This window comes from Xenopus laevis, chromosome 6L (genome assembly GCF_017654675.1).
Source record: "Xenopus laevis strain J_2021 chromosome 6L, Xenopus_laevis_v10.1, whole genome shotgun sequence".
In the NCBI taxonomy this organism is placed as follows: domain Eukaryota; kingdom Metazoa; phylum Chordata; class Amphibia; order Anura; family Pipidae; genus Xenopus; species Xenopus laevis.
The window spans coordinates 13,077,824-13,100,756 of NC_054381.1; the positions used below are offsets into that span (position 1 = coordinate 13,077,824).

General features: G+C 43.1%; 1 protein-coding gene across 1 annotated transcript in view; it reads right to left on the reverse strand.

Moving 5' to 3' along the window:
* prkag2.L (protein kinase, AMP-activated, gamma 2 non-catalytic subunit L homeolog) overlaps nt 1-22,616 on the reverse strand; it is a 211,480-nt gene extending 188,864 nt beyond the window's left edge. The window contains 1 exon segment of the mRNA NM_001366430.1: nt 22,091-22,616. Coding sequence (NP_001353359.1) covers nt 22,091-22,183 — 93 coding nt within the window. The 5' untranslated portion in view covers nt 22,184-22,616.
* Between the last annotated feature and the right edge of the window lie 317 nt (nt 22,617-22,933).

Sequence of the window (22,933 nt, forward strand, 5' to 3'; positions counted from 1 at the left end):
TGGCTGTTTGATAGCCTCTATGTGGACTGGCAAAGGTCTATCTATTTTTCTATATCGTCTATCTTTATCTATCATCTATATCTATCTATTATATCATCTATCTATCATCTATATATCTATTCTTCTATATCGTCTATCTTTATCCTCTATCTACCATCAATCATCTATCTATCTATCTTTATATCTATCAATTATCTATCTATCTATCTTTATCTATCATCTATATCTGTCTATTATATCATCTATCATCTATATATCTATTCTTCTATATTGTCTATCTTTATCATCTATCATCAATCATCTATCTATCTATCTTTATATCTATCTATCTATCTATCTATCTATCTATATATCATCTATCTATCTTTATATCTATCTATCTATCTTTATATCTATCAATCTATTATCTATCTATGAATCATCTAAACTATTTATTATGTTTCTTTCTTATTTGAAGTGAATGCTTTGCTATGGGGCATTGTGTGATCCGAACACAACATTTGTTCCATCCGTATGTCTAATTCCATTTTCTAACAGAGTAGCTAATTTACCCTAAATAAAGTTTTTATGGGTTTGTAGGGTACAGTACAGTTTAGCACTGGTGTGTACAACAGGATTTCCAGGGGCCCAAGATGTGGCCCACTAAATTATTTGATATGGCTACCAGCTCTTACACGAGCTCAACTGACCTTTGTGATGTTATAAAGATCTTGATATGACGAGAAAATATGGATATAATTGTCACTATAAAGTACAATTTATGCCCAGACCCACCCATAGCCTAGATACCAGACCCACACCACCACCACAACCTATTTCTGGTAATCTGAGTTATTTTTAAGGTAAGAGTTTTAGGACTGTCCCACCTACAAATGGATAGCCAAAAAGTGATGATGCAGGAATCAGGGTTGGACTGGCTTACAAGAGTAATGGAGAATCTTTCTGTTGGGCCCCAGCCTAGGACATTCCCATTATCCCATCCTTATATTCGCTGTTGCCTTAGATTAAAAGTGTATCAATTGGAACTAACTATATCTAACTGCTAGCTATACTGTATACAATTTGTCCAGCAGGTGGGATATAGACAGATCCCATAAAACTATGGCAGCATAGGTATTCCCATGTACTTAGCATAATTCCGCAGGAACAGCCCCTACATTTGCTCATAGTCTGTAAAGAGAGATCCCATAAAACTATGGCAGCATAGGAATTCCTCTGTACTAAGCACAATTCAGCAGGAACAGCCCCTACATTTGCTCATAGCCTGTACAGGGAGATCCCATAAAACTATGGCAGCATAATATTCCCTGCACAAAGCACAATTCAGCAGGAAGAGCCCCCTAAGTTTGCTTATAGCCTCTACAGAGAGATTCCATAAAACTATGGCAGCATAGGTATTCCCCTGTACTAAGCACAATTCAGCAGGAACAAGCCCCTAAGTATCTCATAGTCTGTACAGAGAGATCCCATAAAACTATGGCAGCATAGGTATTCCCTGTACTAAGCACAATTCAGCAGGAACAGTCCCCTAAGTTTGCTCATAGTCTGTACAGAGAGATCCCATAAAACTATGGCAGCATAGGTATTCCCTGTACTAAGCACAATTCAGCAGGAACAGTCCCCTAAGTTTGCTCATAGCCTGTACAGAGAGATCCCATAAAACTATGGCAGCATAGGTATTCCCTGTACTAAGCACAATTCAGCAGGAACAGTCCCCTAAGTTTGCTCATAGTCTGCAACTCTGCACAGATAAATACTATAAAACTATGGCAGCATAGGTATTCCCTGGGCCGTATGGCTGTGGCCATGGTAGACCAAAGGTTTAGACACTTTCCTGTGTATTTTTATAGACTATAATGGCTTAGTTCTGGGCTAGTTGGATTCCAGGCATCTCTGATGTACAGTAAATCAGACTTATCATTCTTTCCACATCCCAATTTCCAAGCTCATATACATTCTGCGCATCTCCCAGCGTCACGACACTGTGCTTTCACCTTTATAACAATAGACCTTTGTCTCAAACGCCTCACATCTCAGATCATCAAACAGTACACGATGACAGGATTGAAATGCACGATTGAGCTACTAAATGCGCTAATTCAGTATCAATATCATTAAGCAGAAATGGGAGAGCCATTATGAGTTTATCGCCACAGTGCAGCAACTGCTGTGCGTATTATTAAATCAAGCTCCATCTTTTGGGAGTCCAAGACAATTTAGAAGAAGACTGCACTGAAATGCATGCGAATTTCGTTCACATGAATAATAATGTTTTTTAACCTGAGGTTCTTAGAATCAATTAACCAATTATTGGACACCTGAGCACAGATTGGCTTGTTGTGAAGCACATGGGTATTTAAGATTTTGTTTTATCACACTATGTATCATCCTTGAAAAAGGTCCCAATGGGGACCGAAACGTCGAAAACTGATACTATGCAACAATAAAAATTACTAGTGCTGGTCTGGAAACTATTGGTGTACCGTATATACTCGAGTATAAGCCGTCCCGAGTATAAGCCGAGGTACTTAATTTTACCTTCAAAAACTGGGAAAGCTTATTGACTCGAGTATAAGCCGAGGGTGAGAAATGCAGCAGTTTCTGGTAAGTTTCAATCAAAAAATTGAGGGTTTCTGCTCCCATTGGAGGTGCCGGCGTCTCGTTTTTGGATGCTGGTGACCATTCTTGGACGCCGGCGAATGTTCTTGGAGACTATTCATGGACACCCGTGACTATTCTTGGACGCCGGCGACTATTCTTAGACGCCGGCGACCGTTTTTGCGCTTGACCCGAGTATAAGCCGAGGTCAGCATATTTTGGGGGCCGAAAAACTCGGCTTATACTCGAGTATATACGGTATATAAGATTACCGTGCACCCCTCTTTTTATCTAAATTGGCCTTTGAGTGCAGATACTCATTGGAAGACATGACTCACACAAACTTGTGTATTATAATAAATGAAATACCCGTGTTGCAAAATATGAGGATATTAGAAGTCACCTTGGAGTTCCATGATCTGTATAAAAACACTCGGCCTTCGCGCTTGTGCTTTTATATGGTCATGGAAATCCTCGGTAACTTATAATATCCTTATAATTTACAACAGGGGGTACTTTATTCACTATATCATTCTTTGCTTTTTATTTGCGAACTCCCAAGTTGCGGGGTACAACAAACTGTTGCTCTATTCTCCATTAATTCATACGATTACTGTCAAAAGTGATTTGCAGCGTTGCCATAGTAACAGGGATTTAGCCATCGCTATTGAATCCGAATCTTTTAGAGAGTTCTTCTGCTGTATTCGTTTTTCATTCAGAGATACACAATTACAGTACAAAGTGTTCCAGAAATCAAAAACACTCTGTACTCCCAGCACTGTCAAACTGCCTGCTTCAACTGTGACATCCCTGTGCCAGTACACAAGTTCAGGCATGGGACCTGCTATACAGAATGCTCGGGACCTGGGGTTTTCTGGATAACGGGTCTTTTCGTAATTTGGATCTCCAACCTTAAGTCTACTAAAAAATAATTTAAACATTAATTAAACTCACTAGAAGTGTTTTGCCTCTTTATTTAATTATTGCAGGGTAAAAGGAAATCACGTTTGAAATTTTGAATTATTTGATTATTTATTTCGGAGCTTTTTTGGTTTCAAGATAACGGATCCCATACCTATCTATGTGTGGCAAAAATTGGTTTATTTGACACAACGAGAGAGGTGAAGTTCAACAACACCACTCTCCTCTTCTACACAATATTGCAAGGGCCAACAGGAATGCCTTGTCAGTAGTCACAATTGACAGTGCAGTGTACTCTGACTGTGCTCTCCTGCTGTAAATATTATTTCATCCATAAAAAAAGTGGCTTCAGACCTTATGTTCGTTTCAGAGTCTTGGCCGATTCCCAGTGAACTACTTGTAACGTTGGCCGTGAATTATCCCAGGGATCCGACTGCAATGAAGGACGCTACACCTCCAGCACGGATGGCATTCCCTTTCCAGGAATTCCCTGGCACACAGACAATAGCAAATCCTTAACAAACCATGAGTGTAGCTTCCTACCACACAGCTGGCCCTATATCTGGATTTAAAGGACCAGGTAATCCTTTTGGAGGAGCATTTCCCAGCATTCTTCGCAAGCCAAGGGTTGTAGATGTCGTTTTGAGAACTGTAACTTTAATACAGGTAAAGGATCTGTTATTCAGAAAATTTCAGAATTAAAGAAAGGCAATCTCCCGTATACTCTATTATTATTAAATAATTACATATTTTAAAAATAATTTCCTTTTTCTCTGTAATAATAAAACAGTAGCTTGTACTTGATCCCAACTAAGATATAATTAATCCTTATTGGAGGCAAAACCAGCCTATTGGGTTTATTTAATGTTTATGTGATTTTTTTAGTAGACTGAAAGGGGTGGTTCACCTTTAAAGTTAAATTTTAGTATGTTCCAGAATGACTAATTCTAAGCAGCTTTTCAATTGGCCTTCATTTTTTCTTTTTTATATCTTGTAATTATTTGCCTTCTTCTTCTGACTCTTTACAGTTTTCAAATGGGGGTCACTGACCCCATCACTACAAATGTATTGTTATTGCTACTTTTTATCACTCATCTTTCTATTCAATCCCTCTCCTGTTTATATTCCAGTCTCTTATTCAAATCAATGCATGGTTGCTACGGTAATTAAGACCCTAGCAACTAAATTGCTAAAATTGCAAACTGGAGAGCTGCGGAATAAAAAAGCAAAATAACTCAAAAACCACAAATAATAAAAAACAAATGCAAATTGTCTCAGAACATCACTCTATACACCAAACTAAAAGGTAATTTAAAGGTGAATACAGTAACCTCTTTAAGGTATGGAGATCCAAATTACAGAAAGAGCCCGTATCTGGAAAACCTAAGGTCCCAAGCTTTCTGAATAACAGGTGCCATACTTGTATCTCTGATATTACAATCTCATTAATTAGGGAAAAACATTATTTATAGGTGGTTTAAATTAGGGATGCAGCGAATCCACTATTTTGGATTTGGCCGAACCCCCGAATCCTTTGCGAAAGATTCGGACAAATACCGAACCGAATCCTTATTTGCATATGTAAATTAGGGGTGGGAAATCATTTTTACTTCCTTGTTTTGTGACAAAAAGTCACGCGATTTCCCTCCCTTTGCATATGCAAATTAGAATTCGGATTCGATTCAGGCGGAAGGATTCGGCCGAACCTGAATCCTGCTGAAAAAGGCCGAATCCTGGTCGAATCCCAAACCAAATCCTGGATCCCTGGTTTAATTCCCCTTCTAACCACTGAACTTTGGGAAGTGTGCATTAAAATCATTTAAACAAGGTTCCCATTTAATAATGCCTTTGTTTTACAATTGTTTTTCTTTATCATAATCGGCAATTACAAATGCCACAGATCTCAGCACTGTAATTTCCAACCGGCTCTGCCGTATGTAGGAAAAATCAGCCGTCTGAACGAGGCGTCATCCTCAGTGTTTGCGTAAAATAATTTCATGGCCATTAAACCCTTCTGTTTACTGAACACTGAGGATAAAATTGTCCTTTTTACTGCCGGAATGGCAGTTTGTAGCTCTGCACAGGTATGTGGGTATTAGCACCTGCCAAAACACAGACTGTCCCCATTACAACACACACAGCACTTGAACTTGCTCAAAGTATTTATTGCACAATTACTAGGAGATGAAGCCAGATTGAAAGCATTTGGGTTTGTTCCAGGGAAGGTTTGGAGGAATTACATAAAGGGAACAACAACAGAAAATAAACAGCAATATCCAGTTTGGGGCTCCACAGGGGAATTCAACACTGGAAATAACCTTGCTGAATTATGTTTATTTCAATAAAATGAGATTGGTGCTTAATGCAAGGGAACACATATGCTAACATAGTAATGGTAGGCTATGAGTAGGCTTTTTGTTTTGCTGTAGCTATACCTATATAATGTACATCTCCAGCTATGCATCACTTCACACTTCTCTTGCATCTTGTATTCATTGAAGAACAGTTGTGGCTGTTGGACAGCATTGCTGCTGATACAATTTGTTACTATCTCCCTCCTACACCTGCTATCCCACAGTCACACTCCCTTCCCAGAGACTATTATCCCACTGTTACTATAGGCACCATCTCTCCCTACTATACCTGCTATCCCACAGTCACACTCCCTTCCCAGAGACTATTATCCACTGTTACTATAGGTACCATCTCTCCCTACTATACCTGCTATCCCACAGCCACACTCCCTTCCCAGAGACTATTATCCCACTGTTACTATAGGCACCATCTCTCCCTACTATACCTGCTATCCCACAGTCACACTCCCTTCCCAGAGACTATTATCCACTGTTACTATAGGCACCATCTCTCCCTACTATACCTGCTATCCCACAGTCACACTCCCTTCCCAGAGACTATTATCCACTGTTACTATAGGTACCATCTCTCCCTACTATACCTGCTATCCCACAGTCACACTCCCTTCCCAGAGACTATTATCCACTGTTACTATAGACACCATCTCTCCCTACTATACCTGCTATCCCACAGTCACACTCCCTTCCCAGAGACTATTATCCACTGTTACTATAGGTACCATCTCTCCCTACTATACCTGCTATCCCACAGCCACACTCCCTTCCCAGAGACTATTATCCCACTGTTACTATAGGCACCATCTCTCCCTACTATACCTGCTATCCACAGTCACACTCCCTTCCCAGAGACTATTATCCACTGTTACTATAGGCACCATCTCTCCCTACTATACCTGCTATCCCACAGTCACACTCCCTTCCCAGAGACTATTATCCACTGTTACTATAGGTACCATCTCTCCCTACTATACCTGCTATCCCACAGTCACACTCCCTTCCCAGAGACTATTATCCACTGTTACTATAGACACCATCTCTCCCTACTATACCTGCTATCCCACAGTCACACTCCCTTCCCAGAGACTATTATCCACTGTTACTATAGGTACCATCTCTCCCTACTATACCTGCTATCCCACAGTCACACTCCCTTCCCAGAGACTATTATCCACTGTTACTATAGACACCATCTCACCCTACTATACCTGTTATCCCACAGCCACACTCCCTTCCCAGAGACTATTATCCCACTGTTACTATAGGCACCATCTCTCCCTACTATACCTGCTATCCCACAGTCACACTCCCTTCCCAGAGACTATTATCCACTGTTACTATAGGCAGGGCCGCCATTAGAAATCACGGGGCCCCGTACAACAAAATTTTTGGGGCCCCCTGGGCCCCGCCCACACTGACGACCAGGCTCCGCCCCATATCCCGCCCACATCACAGTTAAAAGACCACACAGACATCAGCGCTAAAAAAGTAACCCCCCCCCACACAAATTGTAAAAAGCTATTGATGGTCAGGGCCCCCTTATAAAAAAATTGGGGCCCCAAAAAAAAAAATTAAATTTCTTTTTTTTTTTTTTAAAAAAACATTGGTGGCAGGGGCCCCCTTATGAGTTAAAAAAAACTTGGGGCCCCAACAAAAAAAAATGTAAAAAAAAAACTAAAAAATAAACAAACATTGGCGGCAGGGGCCCCTTATAAGTTAAAAACAAATTGGGGCCCCGAAAAAAAATTAAAAAAAAAAATTTTTTTTTGAAAAAAAAAAAAAAACTGGTGGCAGGGGCCCCTTTACAAGTTAAAAAAATTTGGGGCCACCAAAAAGAAAATTAATTTTTTTTTTAAAAAAAAAAAAACAAAAAAAAACAATGGTGGCAAGGGGCCCCTTACGAGTTAAAAAAAAAATTGGGGCCCCAAAAACAAAAGTTTTAAAAAAAAGATTGGTGGCAGGGGCCTATAGAATATTAAAATAATACATTGGTGGCCAGGGGATTAAAAAAAAAAAAAAACACAAACTGGTGTTCAGTAGGATTGAACTCATGGCTTCAGTACTTCAACTTCGCCTCCTTTCGTGACTTCGGGTCTTTTCACCGCTTCAGGACTTCAATTTCGGCTGTTTTCGTGACTTCGGGTCTTTGCGCTGCTTCAGGACTTCGGCTTCGGCTGTTTTCGTGACTTCGGGTCTTTTCGACGCTTCGTGACTTCGGGACTTCGGCTTTTTCCGTGACTTCGGGTCTTTTCGGCGCATCGGCTTCGGCTTTTCGGCACTTCCGCATTCGGCACTGAAGAGGAATGACGTACGGCTCGGGCGCTCGTAAGGGGGGCCCGGATCTTCAAAAAAATGCAGCGCTGCCGGGCCCCCCTTCATGCCCGGGCCCGGTACGCTTGTCCCCCCTGTCCCCCCCTGATGGCGGCCCTGACTATAGGCACCATCTCTCCCTACTATACCTGCTATGCCACAGTCACACTCCCTTCCCAGAGACTATTATCCACTGTTACTATAGGCACATCTCTCCCTACTATACCTGCTATACCACAGTCACACTCCCTTCCCAGAGACTATTATCCCACTGTTACTATAGGCACCATCTCTCCCTACTATACCTGCTATCCCACAGTCACACTCCCTTCCCAGAGACTATTATCCACTGTTACTATAGGCACCATCTCTCCCTACTATACCTGCTATCCCACAGTCACACTCCCTTCCCAGAGACTATTATCCACTGTTACTATCACCATCTCTCCCTAGTATACCTGCTATCCCACAGTCACACTCCCTTCCCAGAGACTATTATCCACTGTTACTATAGGCACCATCTCACTATACCTGCTATCCCACAGTCACACTCCTTCCCAGAGACTATTATCCACTGTTACTATAGGCACTCTCCCTACTATACCTGCTATCCCACAGTCACACTCCCTTCCCAGAGACTATTATCCACTGTTACTATAGGCCCATCTCTCCTACTATACTGCTATCCACAGTCACATCCCTTCCCAGAGACTATTATCCACTGTTACTATAGGCACCATCTCTCCCTACTATACCTGCTATCCCACAGTCACACTCCCTTCCCAGAGACTATTATCCACTGTTACTATAGGCACCATCTCTCCCTACTATACCTGCTATCCCACAGTCACACTCCCTTCCCAGAGACTATTATCCCACTGTTACTATAGGCACCATCTCTCCTACTATACCTGCTATCCCACAGTCACACTCCCTTCCCAGAGACTATTATCCACTGTTACTATAGGCACCATCTCTCCCTACTATACCTGCTATCCCACAGTCACACTCCCTTCCCAGAGACTATTATCCACTGTTACTATAGGCCCCATCTCTCCCTACTATACCTTGCTATCCCACAGTCACACTCCCTTCCCAGAGACTATTATCCACTGTTACTATAGGCACATCTCTCCCTACTATACTGCTATCCCACAGTCACACTCCCTTCCCAGAGACTATTATCCCACTGTTACTATAGGCACCATCTCTCCCTACTATACCTGCTATCCCACAGTCACACTCCCTTCCCAGAGACTATTATCCACTGTTACTATAGGCACCATCTCTCCCTACTATACCTGCTATCCCACAGTCACACTCCCTTCCCAGAGACTATTATCCACTGTTACTATAGGCACATCTCTCCCTACTATACCTGCTATCCCACAGTCACACTCCCTTCCCAGAGACTATTATCCACTGTTACTATAGGCACCATCTCTCCCTACTATACTGCTATCCCACAGTCACACTCCCTTCCCAGAGACTATTATCCCACTGTTACTATAGGGCCACATCTCTCCCTACTATACCTGCTATCCCACAGTCACACTCCCTTCCCAGAGACTATTATCCACTGTTACTATAGACACCATCTCTCCCTACTATACCTGCTATCCACAGTCACACTCCCTTCCCAGAGACTATTATCCCACTGTTACTATAGACACCATCTCTCCCTACTATACCTGCTATCCACAGTCACACTCCTTCCCAGAGACTATTATCCACTGTTACTATAGGCACCATCTCTCCCTACTATACCTGCTATCCCACAGTCACACTCCCTTCCCAGAGACTATTATCCCACTGTTACTATAGACACCATCTCTCCCTACTATACCTGCTATCCCACAGTCACACTCCTTCCCAGAGTATTATCCACTGTTATAGAGCTATCCCACAGTCACACTAGAGACTAGACTGTTACTATAGCAATCTCTCCCTATATACCTGCTATCCCACAGTCACACTCCCTTCCCAGGACTATTATCCCACTGTTACTATAGGGATTCTGCCACTGGGGTCACAAGAACAGTTTGGTGAGAGAGGTGAAAAGTTGGGCATAAAAACTTCATAACAAAACATTAATATATTGCTTTGTCAATCTGTCCGACCTACAGCTGGTATATGCCCCTGCTTGGACCCCATAAAGACATCCATGAATAGCTCTATAGTATCCAGCACTGTCTCCCTCTGAAAAACACCATCATTGTAACCATAGTGATCATATGGGAAAATTATGGAGAAGAGCTGATGTTTGTCCCTCACTCCAAAACATGTTATTGGATGAGGCCTTGACATTTCTGATTAGTTCAGTCATTCTGAGAAACACTGAGAGATAAAATACAGATACAGAGATAAAAGAGAATTAAGAGAGTTATCAAAAGCAAATATTTTTTAAATACACAAGTTGAGAATACAGAAAATGTTTTTGGTGTCATTTAAAGGTTACATATGAATATCACACAGAGAAATCTGCTTCAAAAGCAACAGTTCGGCATTTGATTTTGGTAAAAAAAGGGAATATGATCTACTTAAAATCAACTTGACCTATGGCCTCATAAACATATATGGTCACAGAAACAGTACACATAGTAAGGGGTACATTATCTCTTATAATACATGAGTGATACTCAGAGTTCCCTGTATAACTCAGCCTGCAGCCTTGTGCCTTTATATGGTCACATAACAACCCCTCAGTGACTTCTAATATCGTTATCATTTACAGTAGGGGGTACATTATCCCTTATAATACATGAGTGATACTCAGAGTTCCCTGTATAACTCAGCCTGCAGCCTTGTGCCTTTATATGGTCACAGAACAACCCTTCAGTGACTTCTAATATCCTTATCATTTACATTAGGGGGTACATTATCCCTTATAATACATGAGTGATACTCAGAGTTCCCTGTATAACTCAGCCTGCAGCCTTGTGCCTTTATATGGTCACAGAACAACCCCTCAGTGATTTCTAATATCCTTAACATATACAGTAGGGGGTACATTATCCCTTATAATACATGAGTGATACTCAGAGTTCCCTGTATAACTCAGCCTGCAGCCTTGTGCCTTTATATGGTCACAGAACCCCTCAGTGACTTCTAATATCCTTATCATTTACAGTAGGGGGGTACATTATCCCTTATAATACATGAGTGATATTCAGAGTTCCCTGTATAACTCAGCCTGCAGCCTTGTGCCTTTATATGGTCACAGAACCCCTCAGTGACTTCTAATATCCTTATCATTTACAGTAGGGGGTACATTATCACTTATAATACATGAGTGGTACTCAGAGTTCCCTGTATAACTCAGCCTGCAGCCTTGTGCCTTTATATGGTCACAGAACCCCTCAGTGACTTCTAATATCCTTATCATTTACATTAGGGGGTACATTATCCCTTATAATACATGAGTGATACTCAGAGTTGCCTGTATAACTCAGCCTGCAGCCTTGTGCCTTTATATGGTCACAGAACAACCCCTCAGTGACTTCTAATATCCTTATCATTTACAGTAGGGGGTACATTATCCCTTATAATACATGAGTGATACTCAGAGTTCCCGGTATAACTCAGCCTGTAGCCTTGTGCCTTTATATGGTCACAGAACCCCTCAGTGACTTCTAATATCCTTATAATTTACAGTAGGGGGTACATTACCCTTATAACAGACTAACACAATTGCTTTATGAAGACCTATGTATTATATGATATAGAAGCATAGAAGTCCCCTTGGCTCTCTCTGAGCCCTATGAGCCATGATACACACAGAATCACACTATTTATGACGGTGATCATGATGCCACTGCCTGGAGCATTATCACTGGCATGTTATATGTGTACTGAGCCAGATATACCATTCAGTGAATATAAGCAATTGTTAGATGGAAAAGGTGGGGGTGTGGAGTGTTAAGACTTGTTTCTGATACACAGGACAGGTGCAGCTGCTCTTTCATTTCAGATCATACTACGTGGCTGCACAGAAAGCAGAGCAGTCTGCAGCAAACATCTTAACCTCTTGCACTTGGAGACCCCGTGGCTTCAGTGGGGGAAAAGCCCTGTAGAGTTCAAGAAAGTGGGGGTAAAGTCTGGTAAAGTCCAAGAAAGTGGGGGGAAACGCCTGGTAGAGTCCAAGAAAGCAGGGGCAAAGCCTGATAGAATCCAAGAAAGTGGGGGGAAAGCCTGGTACAGTCCAAGAAAGTGGGGGAAACATCTGGTAGAGTCCAAGAAAGCAGAGGGAAAGCCTGGTAGAATCCAAGAAGGTGGGGTGAAAGCCTGGTAGAGTCCAAAAAAGCTTCGGGGAAAGGCTGGTAGAGTCCAAGAAAACGAGGGAAACGCCTGATAGAGTCCAAGAAAGCAGGGGGTTGAATCATAGATTGTTGCAACTCAATTAGGTGGCATGGTTGGTGGGACCCCAGGAACTAATGCCCCTGTCAACTGCCCTTAGTGATCCTTGTGTTTCCACCTGTAACCATGGCATGCTACATGTTGCACCACAACTAGAGAAAAGGCATATTAATTGCATTATGAATACATATCAGAAACCCTCCTTTGGCATAAGGGTTAACTAGCAAAGGAAGGCTGCCATCTCCTCCTTCCTTCCTACAAACCATACAGCATTCAGTATGGCTCATCCCTCGCAATTCATTTAGATGCATGCTGCAGACTGAACTGATTTATGTGCAGCCATGCATCTAAATGAATTGCTAATTAGCCATGCTAATCCATATGTGTTCGGTTTTAAAGGGATGAGGCGGCAACCCTAAACAAGATGCTGCTACCCACTGGCAATACGATCCACTACTATTAGGGCTCTTACAGACGAGCGTTTTTACCTGCGCTCCCCTACGTTCCGTTTTTCTGCGTTCAGCCGCAGGGGAGCGCAGGGATTGACGCATTACATTTTTTCCAATGGGGCTGTACTCACACAGGCACGTGTAGGCGCCGAACGCAGGTTGAGACGCAACATACTGCATTTTTCCTGCATTTGGCGCCTACACGCGCCTGTGTGAGTACAGCCCCATTGGAAAAAATGTAATGCTCCCCTGCGGCTGAACGCAGTATAACGGAACGCAAAGGGAGCGCAGGTAAAAACGCTCGACTGTATGAGCCCTTAGCTACTCAGCCTCAAGCACAAATTATGACTCAAATAATAAACTAACGAAGTAGCAGATTTGCTAACGCTGCCACCTACCCACCCACAGCTTGAACCCGTATCCATAACATCCACGTTCTGCCTGACTAATTAGCAATTAAAATAGAGGCATGCTGCAGACTGCACTGAGTTCTATGCAGCCATGCATCTGAACTGAGACCAAGATCAGCTGAAGTTGTACTTCATTTTAAAGGGGAAGGGGGGCAATCTTGCTGGGACACCATGTCTGTTGTGCCGGTGCCAAAAAAAGGGGAAGTTGTTTCGAAATTAAAATGTGGTATAACGACAGATCATCCCTGATGGAAAGTTACAATTTGAACCCTTCTTTGTTATTAAGTAAAACATAAACGGTGTCAGTATTTAATATGGCAATAATCTTGCCTGTGTGTATCTATATGGTCACTCCGGCAGTAGATGTGTTTTGGGTTCTGGATGGAAGCAGTTATGGTTCCTATGTCTTCTGGAAATAACACCCATCTTAATATAAGTATACTTATTTTAGTAACATATTAGTAACATATTAAGAACAATTTCCTATTGTAATGCATATAGATCTCACTGGCCTGAACTCTTTAAAAAGTACTAAGTGCTAATTTATACTGATAATGTGCAATTTATGTCTCTACATCTCTCATTAGTCTTGGCAGGGCCCATGGTAATACAGACTTTATGGGCCAAATAATGAGTATAATGCTGTCCATCTCTCCCTACTATACCTGCTGCTATCCCACAGTCACACTCCCTTCCCAGAGACTATTATCCCACTGTTACTATAGGCACCATCTCTCCCTACTATACCTGCTATTCCACAGTCACACTCCCTTCTCAGAGACTATTATCCCACTGTTACTATAGGCACCATCTCTCCCTACTATACCTGCTATCCCACAGTCACACTCCCTTCTCAGAGACTATTATCCCACTGTTACTATAGGCACCATCTCTCCCTACTATACCTGCTATTCCACAGTCACACTCCCTTCCCAGAGACTATTATCCACTGTTACTATAGGCACCATCTCTCCCTACTATACCTGCTATCCCACAGTCACACTCCCTTCCCAGAGACTATTATCCCACTGTTACTATAGGCACCATCTCTCCCTACTATACCTGCTATCCCACAGTCACACTCCCTTCCCAGAGACTATTATCCCACTGTTACTATAGGCACCATCTCTCCCTACTATACCTGCTATCCCACAGTCACACTCCCTTCTCAGAGACTATTATCCCACTGTTACTATAGGCACCATCTCTCCCTACTATACCTGCTATTCCACAGTCACACTCCCTTCCCAGAGACTATTATCCCACTGTTACTATAGGCACCATCTCTCCCTACTATACCTGCTATCCCACAGTCACACTCCCTTCTCAGAGACTATTATCCCACTGTTACTATAGGCACCATCTCTCCCTACTATACCTGCTATCCCACAGTCACACTCCCTTCCCAGAGACTATTATCCCACTGTTACTATAGGCACCATCTCTCCCTACTATACCTGCTATCCCACAGTCACACTCCCTTCTCAGAGACTATTATCCCACTGTTACTATAGGCACCATCTCTCCCTACTATACCTGCTATTCCACAGTCACACTCCCTTCCCAGAGACTATTATCCACTGTTACTATAGGCACCATCTCTCCCTACTATACCTGCTATCCCACAGTCACACTCCCCTCCCAGAGACTATTATCCCACTGTTACTATAGGCACCATCTCTCCCTACTATACCTGCTATCCCACAGTCACACTCCCTTCCCAGAGACTATTATCCACTGTTACTATAGGCACCATCTCTCCCTACTATACCTGCTGCTATCCCACAGTCACACTCCCTTCCCAGAGACTATTATCCCACTGTTACTATAGACACCATCTTTCCCTACTATACCTCCTATCCCACAGTCACACTCCCTTCCCAGAGACTATTATCCACTGTTACTATAGGCACCATCTCTCCCTACTATACCTGCTATTCCACAGTCACACTCCCTTCTCAGAGACTATTATCCCACTGTTACTATAGGCACCATCTCTCCCTACTATACCTGCTATCCCACAGTCACACTCCCTTCCCAGAGACTATTATCCCACTGTTACTATAGGCACCATCTCTCCCTACTATACCTGCTATTCCACAGTCACACTCCCTTCTCAGAGACTATTATCCCACTGTTACTATAGGCACCATCTCTCCCTACTATACCTGCTATCCCACAGTCACACTCCCTTCCCAGAGACTATTATCCCACTGTTACTATAGGCACCATCTCTCCCTACTATACCTGCTATCCCACAGTCACACTCCCTTCCCAGAGACTATTATCCCACTGTTACTATAGGCACCATCTCTCCCTACTATACCTGCTATCCCACAGTCACACTCCCTTCCCAGAGACTATTATCCAATGTTACTATAGGCAGCATCTCTCCCTACTATACCTGCTATCCCACAGACACACTCCCTTCCCAGAGACTATTATCCCACTGTTACTATAGACACCATCTCTCCCTACTATACCTGCTATTCCACAGTCACATTCCCTTCTCAGAGACTATTATCCCACTGTTACTATAGGCACAATCTCTCCCTACTATACCTGCTATCCCACAGTCACACTCCCTTCCCAGAGACTATTATCCACTGTTACTATAGGCACCATCTCTCCCTACTATACCTGCTATTCCACAGTCACACTCCCTTCTCAGAGACTATTATCCCACTGTTACTATAGGCACCATCTCTCCCTACTATACCTGCTATCCCACAGTCACACTCCCTTCCCAGAGACTATTATCCCACTGTTACTATAGGCACCATCTCTCCCTACTATACCTGCTATCCCGCAGTCACACTCCCTTCCCAGAGACTATTATCCACTGTTACTATAGGCACCATCTCTCCCTACTATACCTGCTATCCCACAGTCACACTCCCTTCCCAGAGACTATTATCCCACTGTTACTATAGGCACCATCTCTCCCTACTATACCTGCTATCCCACAGTCACACTCCCTTCCCAGAGACTATTATCCACTGTTACTATAGGCACCATCTCTCCCTACTATACCTGCTATCCTACAGTCACACTCCCTTCCCAGAGACTATTATCCCACTGTTACTATAGACACCATCTCTCCCTACTATACCTGCTATCCCACAGTCACACTCCCTTCCCAGAGACTATTATCCACTGTTACTATAGGCACCATCTCTCCCTACTATACCTGCTATCCCACAGACACACTCCCTTCCCAGAGACTATTATCCCACTGTTACTATAGACACCATCTCTCCCTACTATACCTGCTATTCCACAGTCACACTCCCTTCTCAGAGACTATTATCCCACTGTTACTATAGGCACCATCTCTCCCTACTATACCTGCTATCCCACAGTCACACTCCCTTCCCAGAGACTATTATCCACTGTTACTATAGGCACCATCTCTCCCTACTATACCTGCTATCCCACAGTCACACTCCCTTCCCAGAGACTATTATCCCACTGTTACTATAGGCATCATCTCTCCCTACTATACCTGCTATCCCACAGCCACAGTCCCTTCCCAGAGACTATTATCCCACTGTTACTATAGGCACCATCTCTCCCTACTATACCTGCTATCCCACAGTCACACTCCCTTCCCAGAGACTATTATCCCACTGTTACTATAGACACCATCTCTCCCTACTATACCTGCTATCCCACAGTCACACTCCCTTCCCAGAGACTATTATCCACTGTTACTATAGACACCATCTCTCCCTACTATACCTGCTATCCCACAGTCACACTCCCTTCTCAGAGTCTAATATTCCCCCCTACTATAACTGCTACTATAAGTGCTAATGCACATTCAAAATATGTTGTGCAATACTGAATTTCGAACCCTGTTTGCCCTATGTGGCTCTGTAGGACCCGCTTGACGGCAGGTTGGTGCCCTGATATATAATAAACATTAGCAGTATAAAGATGGTATTCTGGGCATTACTGATAAATCTATGCAGGTTGGTGCCCTGATATATAATAAACATTAGCAGTATAAAGATGGTATTCTGGGCATTACTGATAAATCTATGCTGATTCATAGGAAAATATGGCAAATCATTTCATTGAATATGTCTCACATACATAATTTAAATCCACTGACTACAAAGCAAAGGAAAATGAATTGTGCTTAGCAAAGTCTGTGCTGCTTTAAATGGACATTTTATTGGTATTTTTAAAACAATATCAACTTATTTTACTGCAGGTTTTGCTAAGTGAGATACAGCTTTGGCATATGAGAGAAGCCCGTAAAACCAAATCACAGAAAGTCAACTAACCTGTTCTATGGCAAAGGTTGGCCACCAGGAGCTGCTGTTCCACTGTGAGTTGATATAGAAGTGGCCACTAACAAGGCAAGTATAGCAGCCCCAACTAGATACTGTACATACAATAAAACAATAAAGGTGGAAAAACAAAGTATATAGCATTTCCCCTTAAAGGGGTTGTTCACCTTTAAATTAACTTTTAGTATGATGTGGAGAGAGATATTCTGAGACAATTTGCAATTGGTTTTTATTTTTTATTATTTGTGGTTTTTCAGTTATTTCGTTTTTTAATTAAGCAGCTCTGTAATTTCAGCAATCGGGTTGCTAGGGTCCAAATGACCCTAGCAACCATGCACTGCTTTGAATAAGAGACTGGAATATGAACAGGAGAGGCCTGAATAGAAAGATGTGTAATAAAAAGTAGCTATAACAATACACATGTAGCCTTACAGAGCAGTTGTTTTTTAGATGGGGTCAGTGACCCCTATTTGAAAACTGGAAAGAATCAGAAGAAGATGGCTAATAATTCAGAAATTTAAAAAAAAATTTAGACCAATTGAAAAGTTGCTTAGCAATGACCATTCTATAACATATTAAAAGTTTTTTTTTCCCTTTAAGTGCCAAAAAATGGTTATGGTATGATCTATGGGAGCAACCAATAACATCTAAACATAAACCCAATTTGGAGTTCCCATTAGTTCCCCTTATTGCCACAGCTTATCCTAGGCAAGGCAATCCTGGGTTAATACATATAAGCACTAGCAGCCATGATTGCTCAAAGGAGGAGCCCAGGCTGAATACCTCTAAGGTAAGAGCGCCCTCCAGAGGCGAATCTCTCATAAACAATAGCGGCATACCTGCTCCCTGTTGAATGAGCCATCTCTCAAGCATGAGCATAAGAACATGAAAAAAAGTTTTAGGGATGCACCGAATCCACTATTTGGGATTCGGCCGAAACCCTGGATCCTTTGTGAAAGATTAGGCTGAATACCGAACCAACTTCGAATTTGCATATGCAAATTAGGGTTGGGAAAGGAGAAAGTGTGAATTTTTTTTCCCACTTCCTTGTTTTATGATGAAAAGTCACGTGATGTCCCTCCCTGTCCCTAATTTACATTTGCAAATTAGGATTCGGATTCAGTTCGGCCAGACACAAGGATTCGGCCTAATTCGAATCCTGCTGAAAAATCCTGGCCGAATCCCGAACCGAATCCTGGATTCGGTGCATCCCTAAAAAGTTTCTTGTACTAAAGGGAATGTATAGTGGGAAAATAATACAACAAAGAAATGATTCTTTTGTTTTTGTATTTAAAGGGGAACTATCGCGTAAGTGAAAATTTAATATAAACGTCATCTTTCTAAAATACAATCGATTAAAAATTCTGTACCGTTTAAGAAATAATCAAGTTACACTTCAGTATCTCGCTCTTCCTGCTCTCTTCATGCTGACGTCTGGGTCAGATTTTGATTGACAGGTAGTCTTTTACTACCTGTCTTTTAGGGGGGCTCCCTTTCTTAGCAAAACAACTTAAATAACCAACTCCAGCACCCTGCACTGAAATCTGCTTTTCAAAAGAGCAAACAGATTTTTTTTATATTTAATTTTGAAATCTGACATGGGGCTAGACATATTGTTCGTTTCCCAGTTGCCCCCAGTCATGTGACTTGTTCTCTGATAACCTTCAGTCCCTCTTTACTGCTGTACTGCAATATGGAGTGATATCACCCCTCCCTTCCCCCCCACAGCAGCCTAACAACAGAACAATGGGTAGTAACGTAACTAGAGGGGGGCGGACCCTGGTGCGAAAGTGCAGCCGGGCCCCCGCCCCCCTCCATACACAATTATCTTCCCGGAAATCTGCGGGGCGCGAGCTGCCGGGGGCTCCTGATGAGGTGCGGGCCCTGGCCCAATTGCACCCCCTGCTCCCCCGGTAGTTCTGCCACTGACAATGGGAAGGTAACCAGATAGCAGTTCCCTAACACAAGATGACAGCTGCCTGGTAGATCTAAGAACAACACCCAATAGTAAAATCCAGGTCCCACTGAGACACATTCAATTACATTGAGTAGGAGAAACAACAGCCTGCCAAAAAGCAGTTCCATCCTAAAGTGCTGGCTCTTTCTGAAAGCACATGACCAGGCAAAATGACCTGAGATGCACCTACACACCAATATTACAACCAAAAAAAATATACACTTGCCGGTTCATATATTACATTTTATATTGTACAGTGAATTATTTGCAGTGTAAATAAAAACAACATCATAAAAATCATGGCAGAATCCCTTTAAGGCACTGACATCACAGCATCAGAGCATTATTTCCTGCTTGAGGCTTCTGTGGGTGTGTTATTTGTCTTTTAAAGCAGAGGGGTGCAGCCAGAATGTGTTCCCTGTCTATGGGTCTAGCAGCATGGAGGCCTGGCCAGGGTCTGTAAGGGGTTAAAGGGGAACTTATCTGTGCAAGTGAGCAGCGCAGGGCTTTATTTAGAAGTCTATTTAGGGGGCAGAGGGCCTGTATATAGGAAAACCCGAGTCCCAGCAGCTGATGCATGCAGCCACCTCTCTCATCTGGAAGCCAAATATTATTGCTGGGCTGTCAGGCAAGACAAAACAACTCATAAAACTCCAGTGGAATTGCCACTTTGTAAAGGATTATGAGTTTGCTCACAGGCCGCCTCCTGATATTTCCACTTACAAATCTTCCCAGGCAGGGAGAGTGGACTCTGTACTAACGCCAGTTACAGGAGCCGTCGCAAAATATACGACTTTCTATTAAGATTCTAATACTGTGTATGTTTAAGGGGCAGGTATCTACTGTGGGTTTTCTCAAGTCTTGTCCTGCAGGGGTCAGCGATCATAACAACCAGAGAGCAATAAAAGTTTAACTTGGAGTACAGTGCCAAGAGGATTTCCTCTTTCTCTATAATATATCTATATGGGTGTCTCTAACACTGAGATGTCCAAACTCTGGTCTTGATAAACTGTAACTCCCAATATCCCCAGCAGATGAAGGGTGTCTGTGTAATCTGTGAGTTGTAGTACTTCAAAGGTTAAAAGTTGGCAGCCTTTCATCCAATCAATGTTTGCATGCCAATGATGTCAACTATCCCTATTGCTGAACTTCAAAACCCCACGACTGTCCCTATTGCTGAACTTCAAAACCCCACGACTGTCAGTATTGCTGAACTTCAAAACCCCACGACTGTCCCTATTGCTGAACTTCAAAACCCCACAACTGTCCCTATTGCTGAACTACAAAACCCCACTACTGTCCCTATTGCTGAACTACAAAACCCCATGACTGTCCCTATTGCTGAACTTCACAACCCCACTACTGTCCCTATTGCTGAACTACAAAACCCCACGACTGTCCTTATTGCTGAACTTCAAAACCCCACGACTGTCCCTATTGCTGAACTTCAAAACCCCATGACTGTCCCTATTGCTGAACTACAAAACCCTACAACTGTCCCCCTATTGCTGAACTTCAAAACCCCACTACTGTCCCTATTACTGAACTTCAAAACCCCACGACTGTCCCTATTGCTGAACTTCAAAACCCCACAACTGTCCCTATTGCTGAACCTCCAAACCCCACTACTGTCCCTATTGCTGAACTTCAAAACCCCACAACTGTCCCTATTGCTGAACCTCCAAACCCCACTACTGTCCCTATTGCTGAACTTCAAACCCCCACTACTGTCCCTATTGCTGAACTTCAAAACCCCACGACTGTCCCTATTGCTGAACTACAAAACCCCACGGCTGTCCCTATTGCTGAACCTCCAACCCCCACTACTGTCCCTATTGCTGAACTTCAAAACCCCACTACTGTCCCTATTGCTGAACTTCAACATCCCACAACTGTCCCTATTGCTGAACTTTATTGCTGAACTACAAAACCCCACGACTGTCCCTATTGCTGAACCTCCAACCCCCACTACTGTCCCTATTGCTGAACTTCAAAACCCCACTACTGTCCCTATTGCTGAACTTCAAAACCCCACTACTGTCCCTATTGCTGAACTTCAACATCCCACAACTGTCCCTATTGCTGAACTTCAACATCCCACAACTGTCCCTATTGCTGAACTCTATTGCTGAACTACAAAACCCCACGACTGTCCCTATTGCTGAACCTCCAAACCCCACTACTGTCCCTATTGCTGAACTTCAAAAGCAGCCCAAAAAACAAGCCAGCCCTGCACATAACAGGAGTGGTGTGTAATAATTATGAGAAACCCTCACCCCTTTGCCGTGTACACTAACAGCTGGCAGATTATGGTTGATGGAATGCAGATGAGCTAGAAGCAGGCAGGTATGTCACAGACACAAGAGACAGGCGAGTGCAACAGATGCGCAGGACACATGCAGAAGCAACAAGTACTTACAGGGATGTGGACTCTCAGCATCTTCTTCTTCTGGCTGGAGGGCTTCCTGGGCAGATCCTTTTTCTTCTTGGTGTCCATGACTGTACTTCCCATGCTCTGAACCTCTCTACCAGCAGCACGAGCCTAAAAAACTTGCAGGACTTCCCCCCACACCACCCAGCAAATACCAGCGGTGACACACGCAGAAATAAAAAAAAATAATAATAGGTGGATGTAGACAGTGTGAGGTTGGGTGACTTGAGCCCAACCCTCTGAGTGATCCCAAGGCTTTAGAGAGGTCCCACATACAGTGTGAGCAACATGTTGGCAGGTCCACACCCCTGGGCTGGGAATTGAAATGTCCCCTCTGCAGCTGTAGGATAGGAGAGCTCCCTGCTGGGGGATCAGCATGCAGTCGCCTAATGAGCTCAGGACTCTGTGTGAGTGCAAATCACACACATACACACACTCACATGCACTCCCACACTCCCACACACACACTCAGGCAAGACAGGGCAGCAGCAGAGCCCTCCCTCTGACACATGGGCGGAGCCTACACTCTCCTACAGCAGCCAAACAGGAAGCAGAGTGTGGCCAGTAGTCTGGCAGCTCAGTGCATGTAGGTAGGAGATCATAGGGGATGTGCATTTATGGGGAGCTGTCCTTGCGCAGGCTGGGGGCATGTGTATTTATACCAGTCCTGCTCTTCTGCTGCTGCTGCACAGATATCATCATCATCATTTATTTATATAGCGCTGTCAAGATACGCAGTGCTTAATATATACAAATATATAACTACATATTAAATTATTTTTTAAGCCCCCAAAATGTCTAGAGGTTGACTTGTTTTACGTATATTTATTG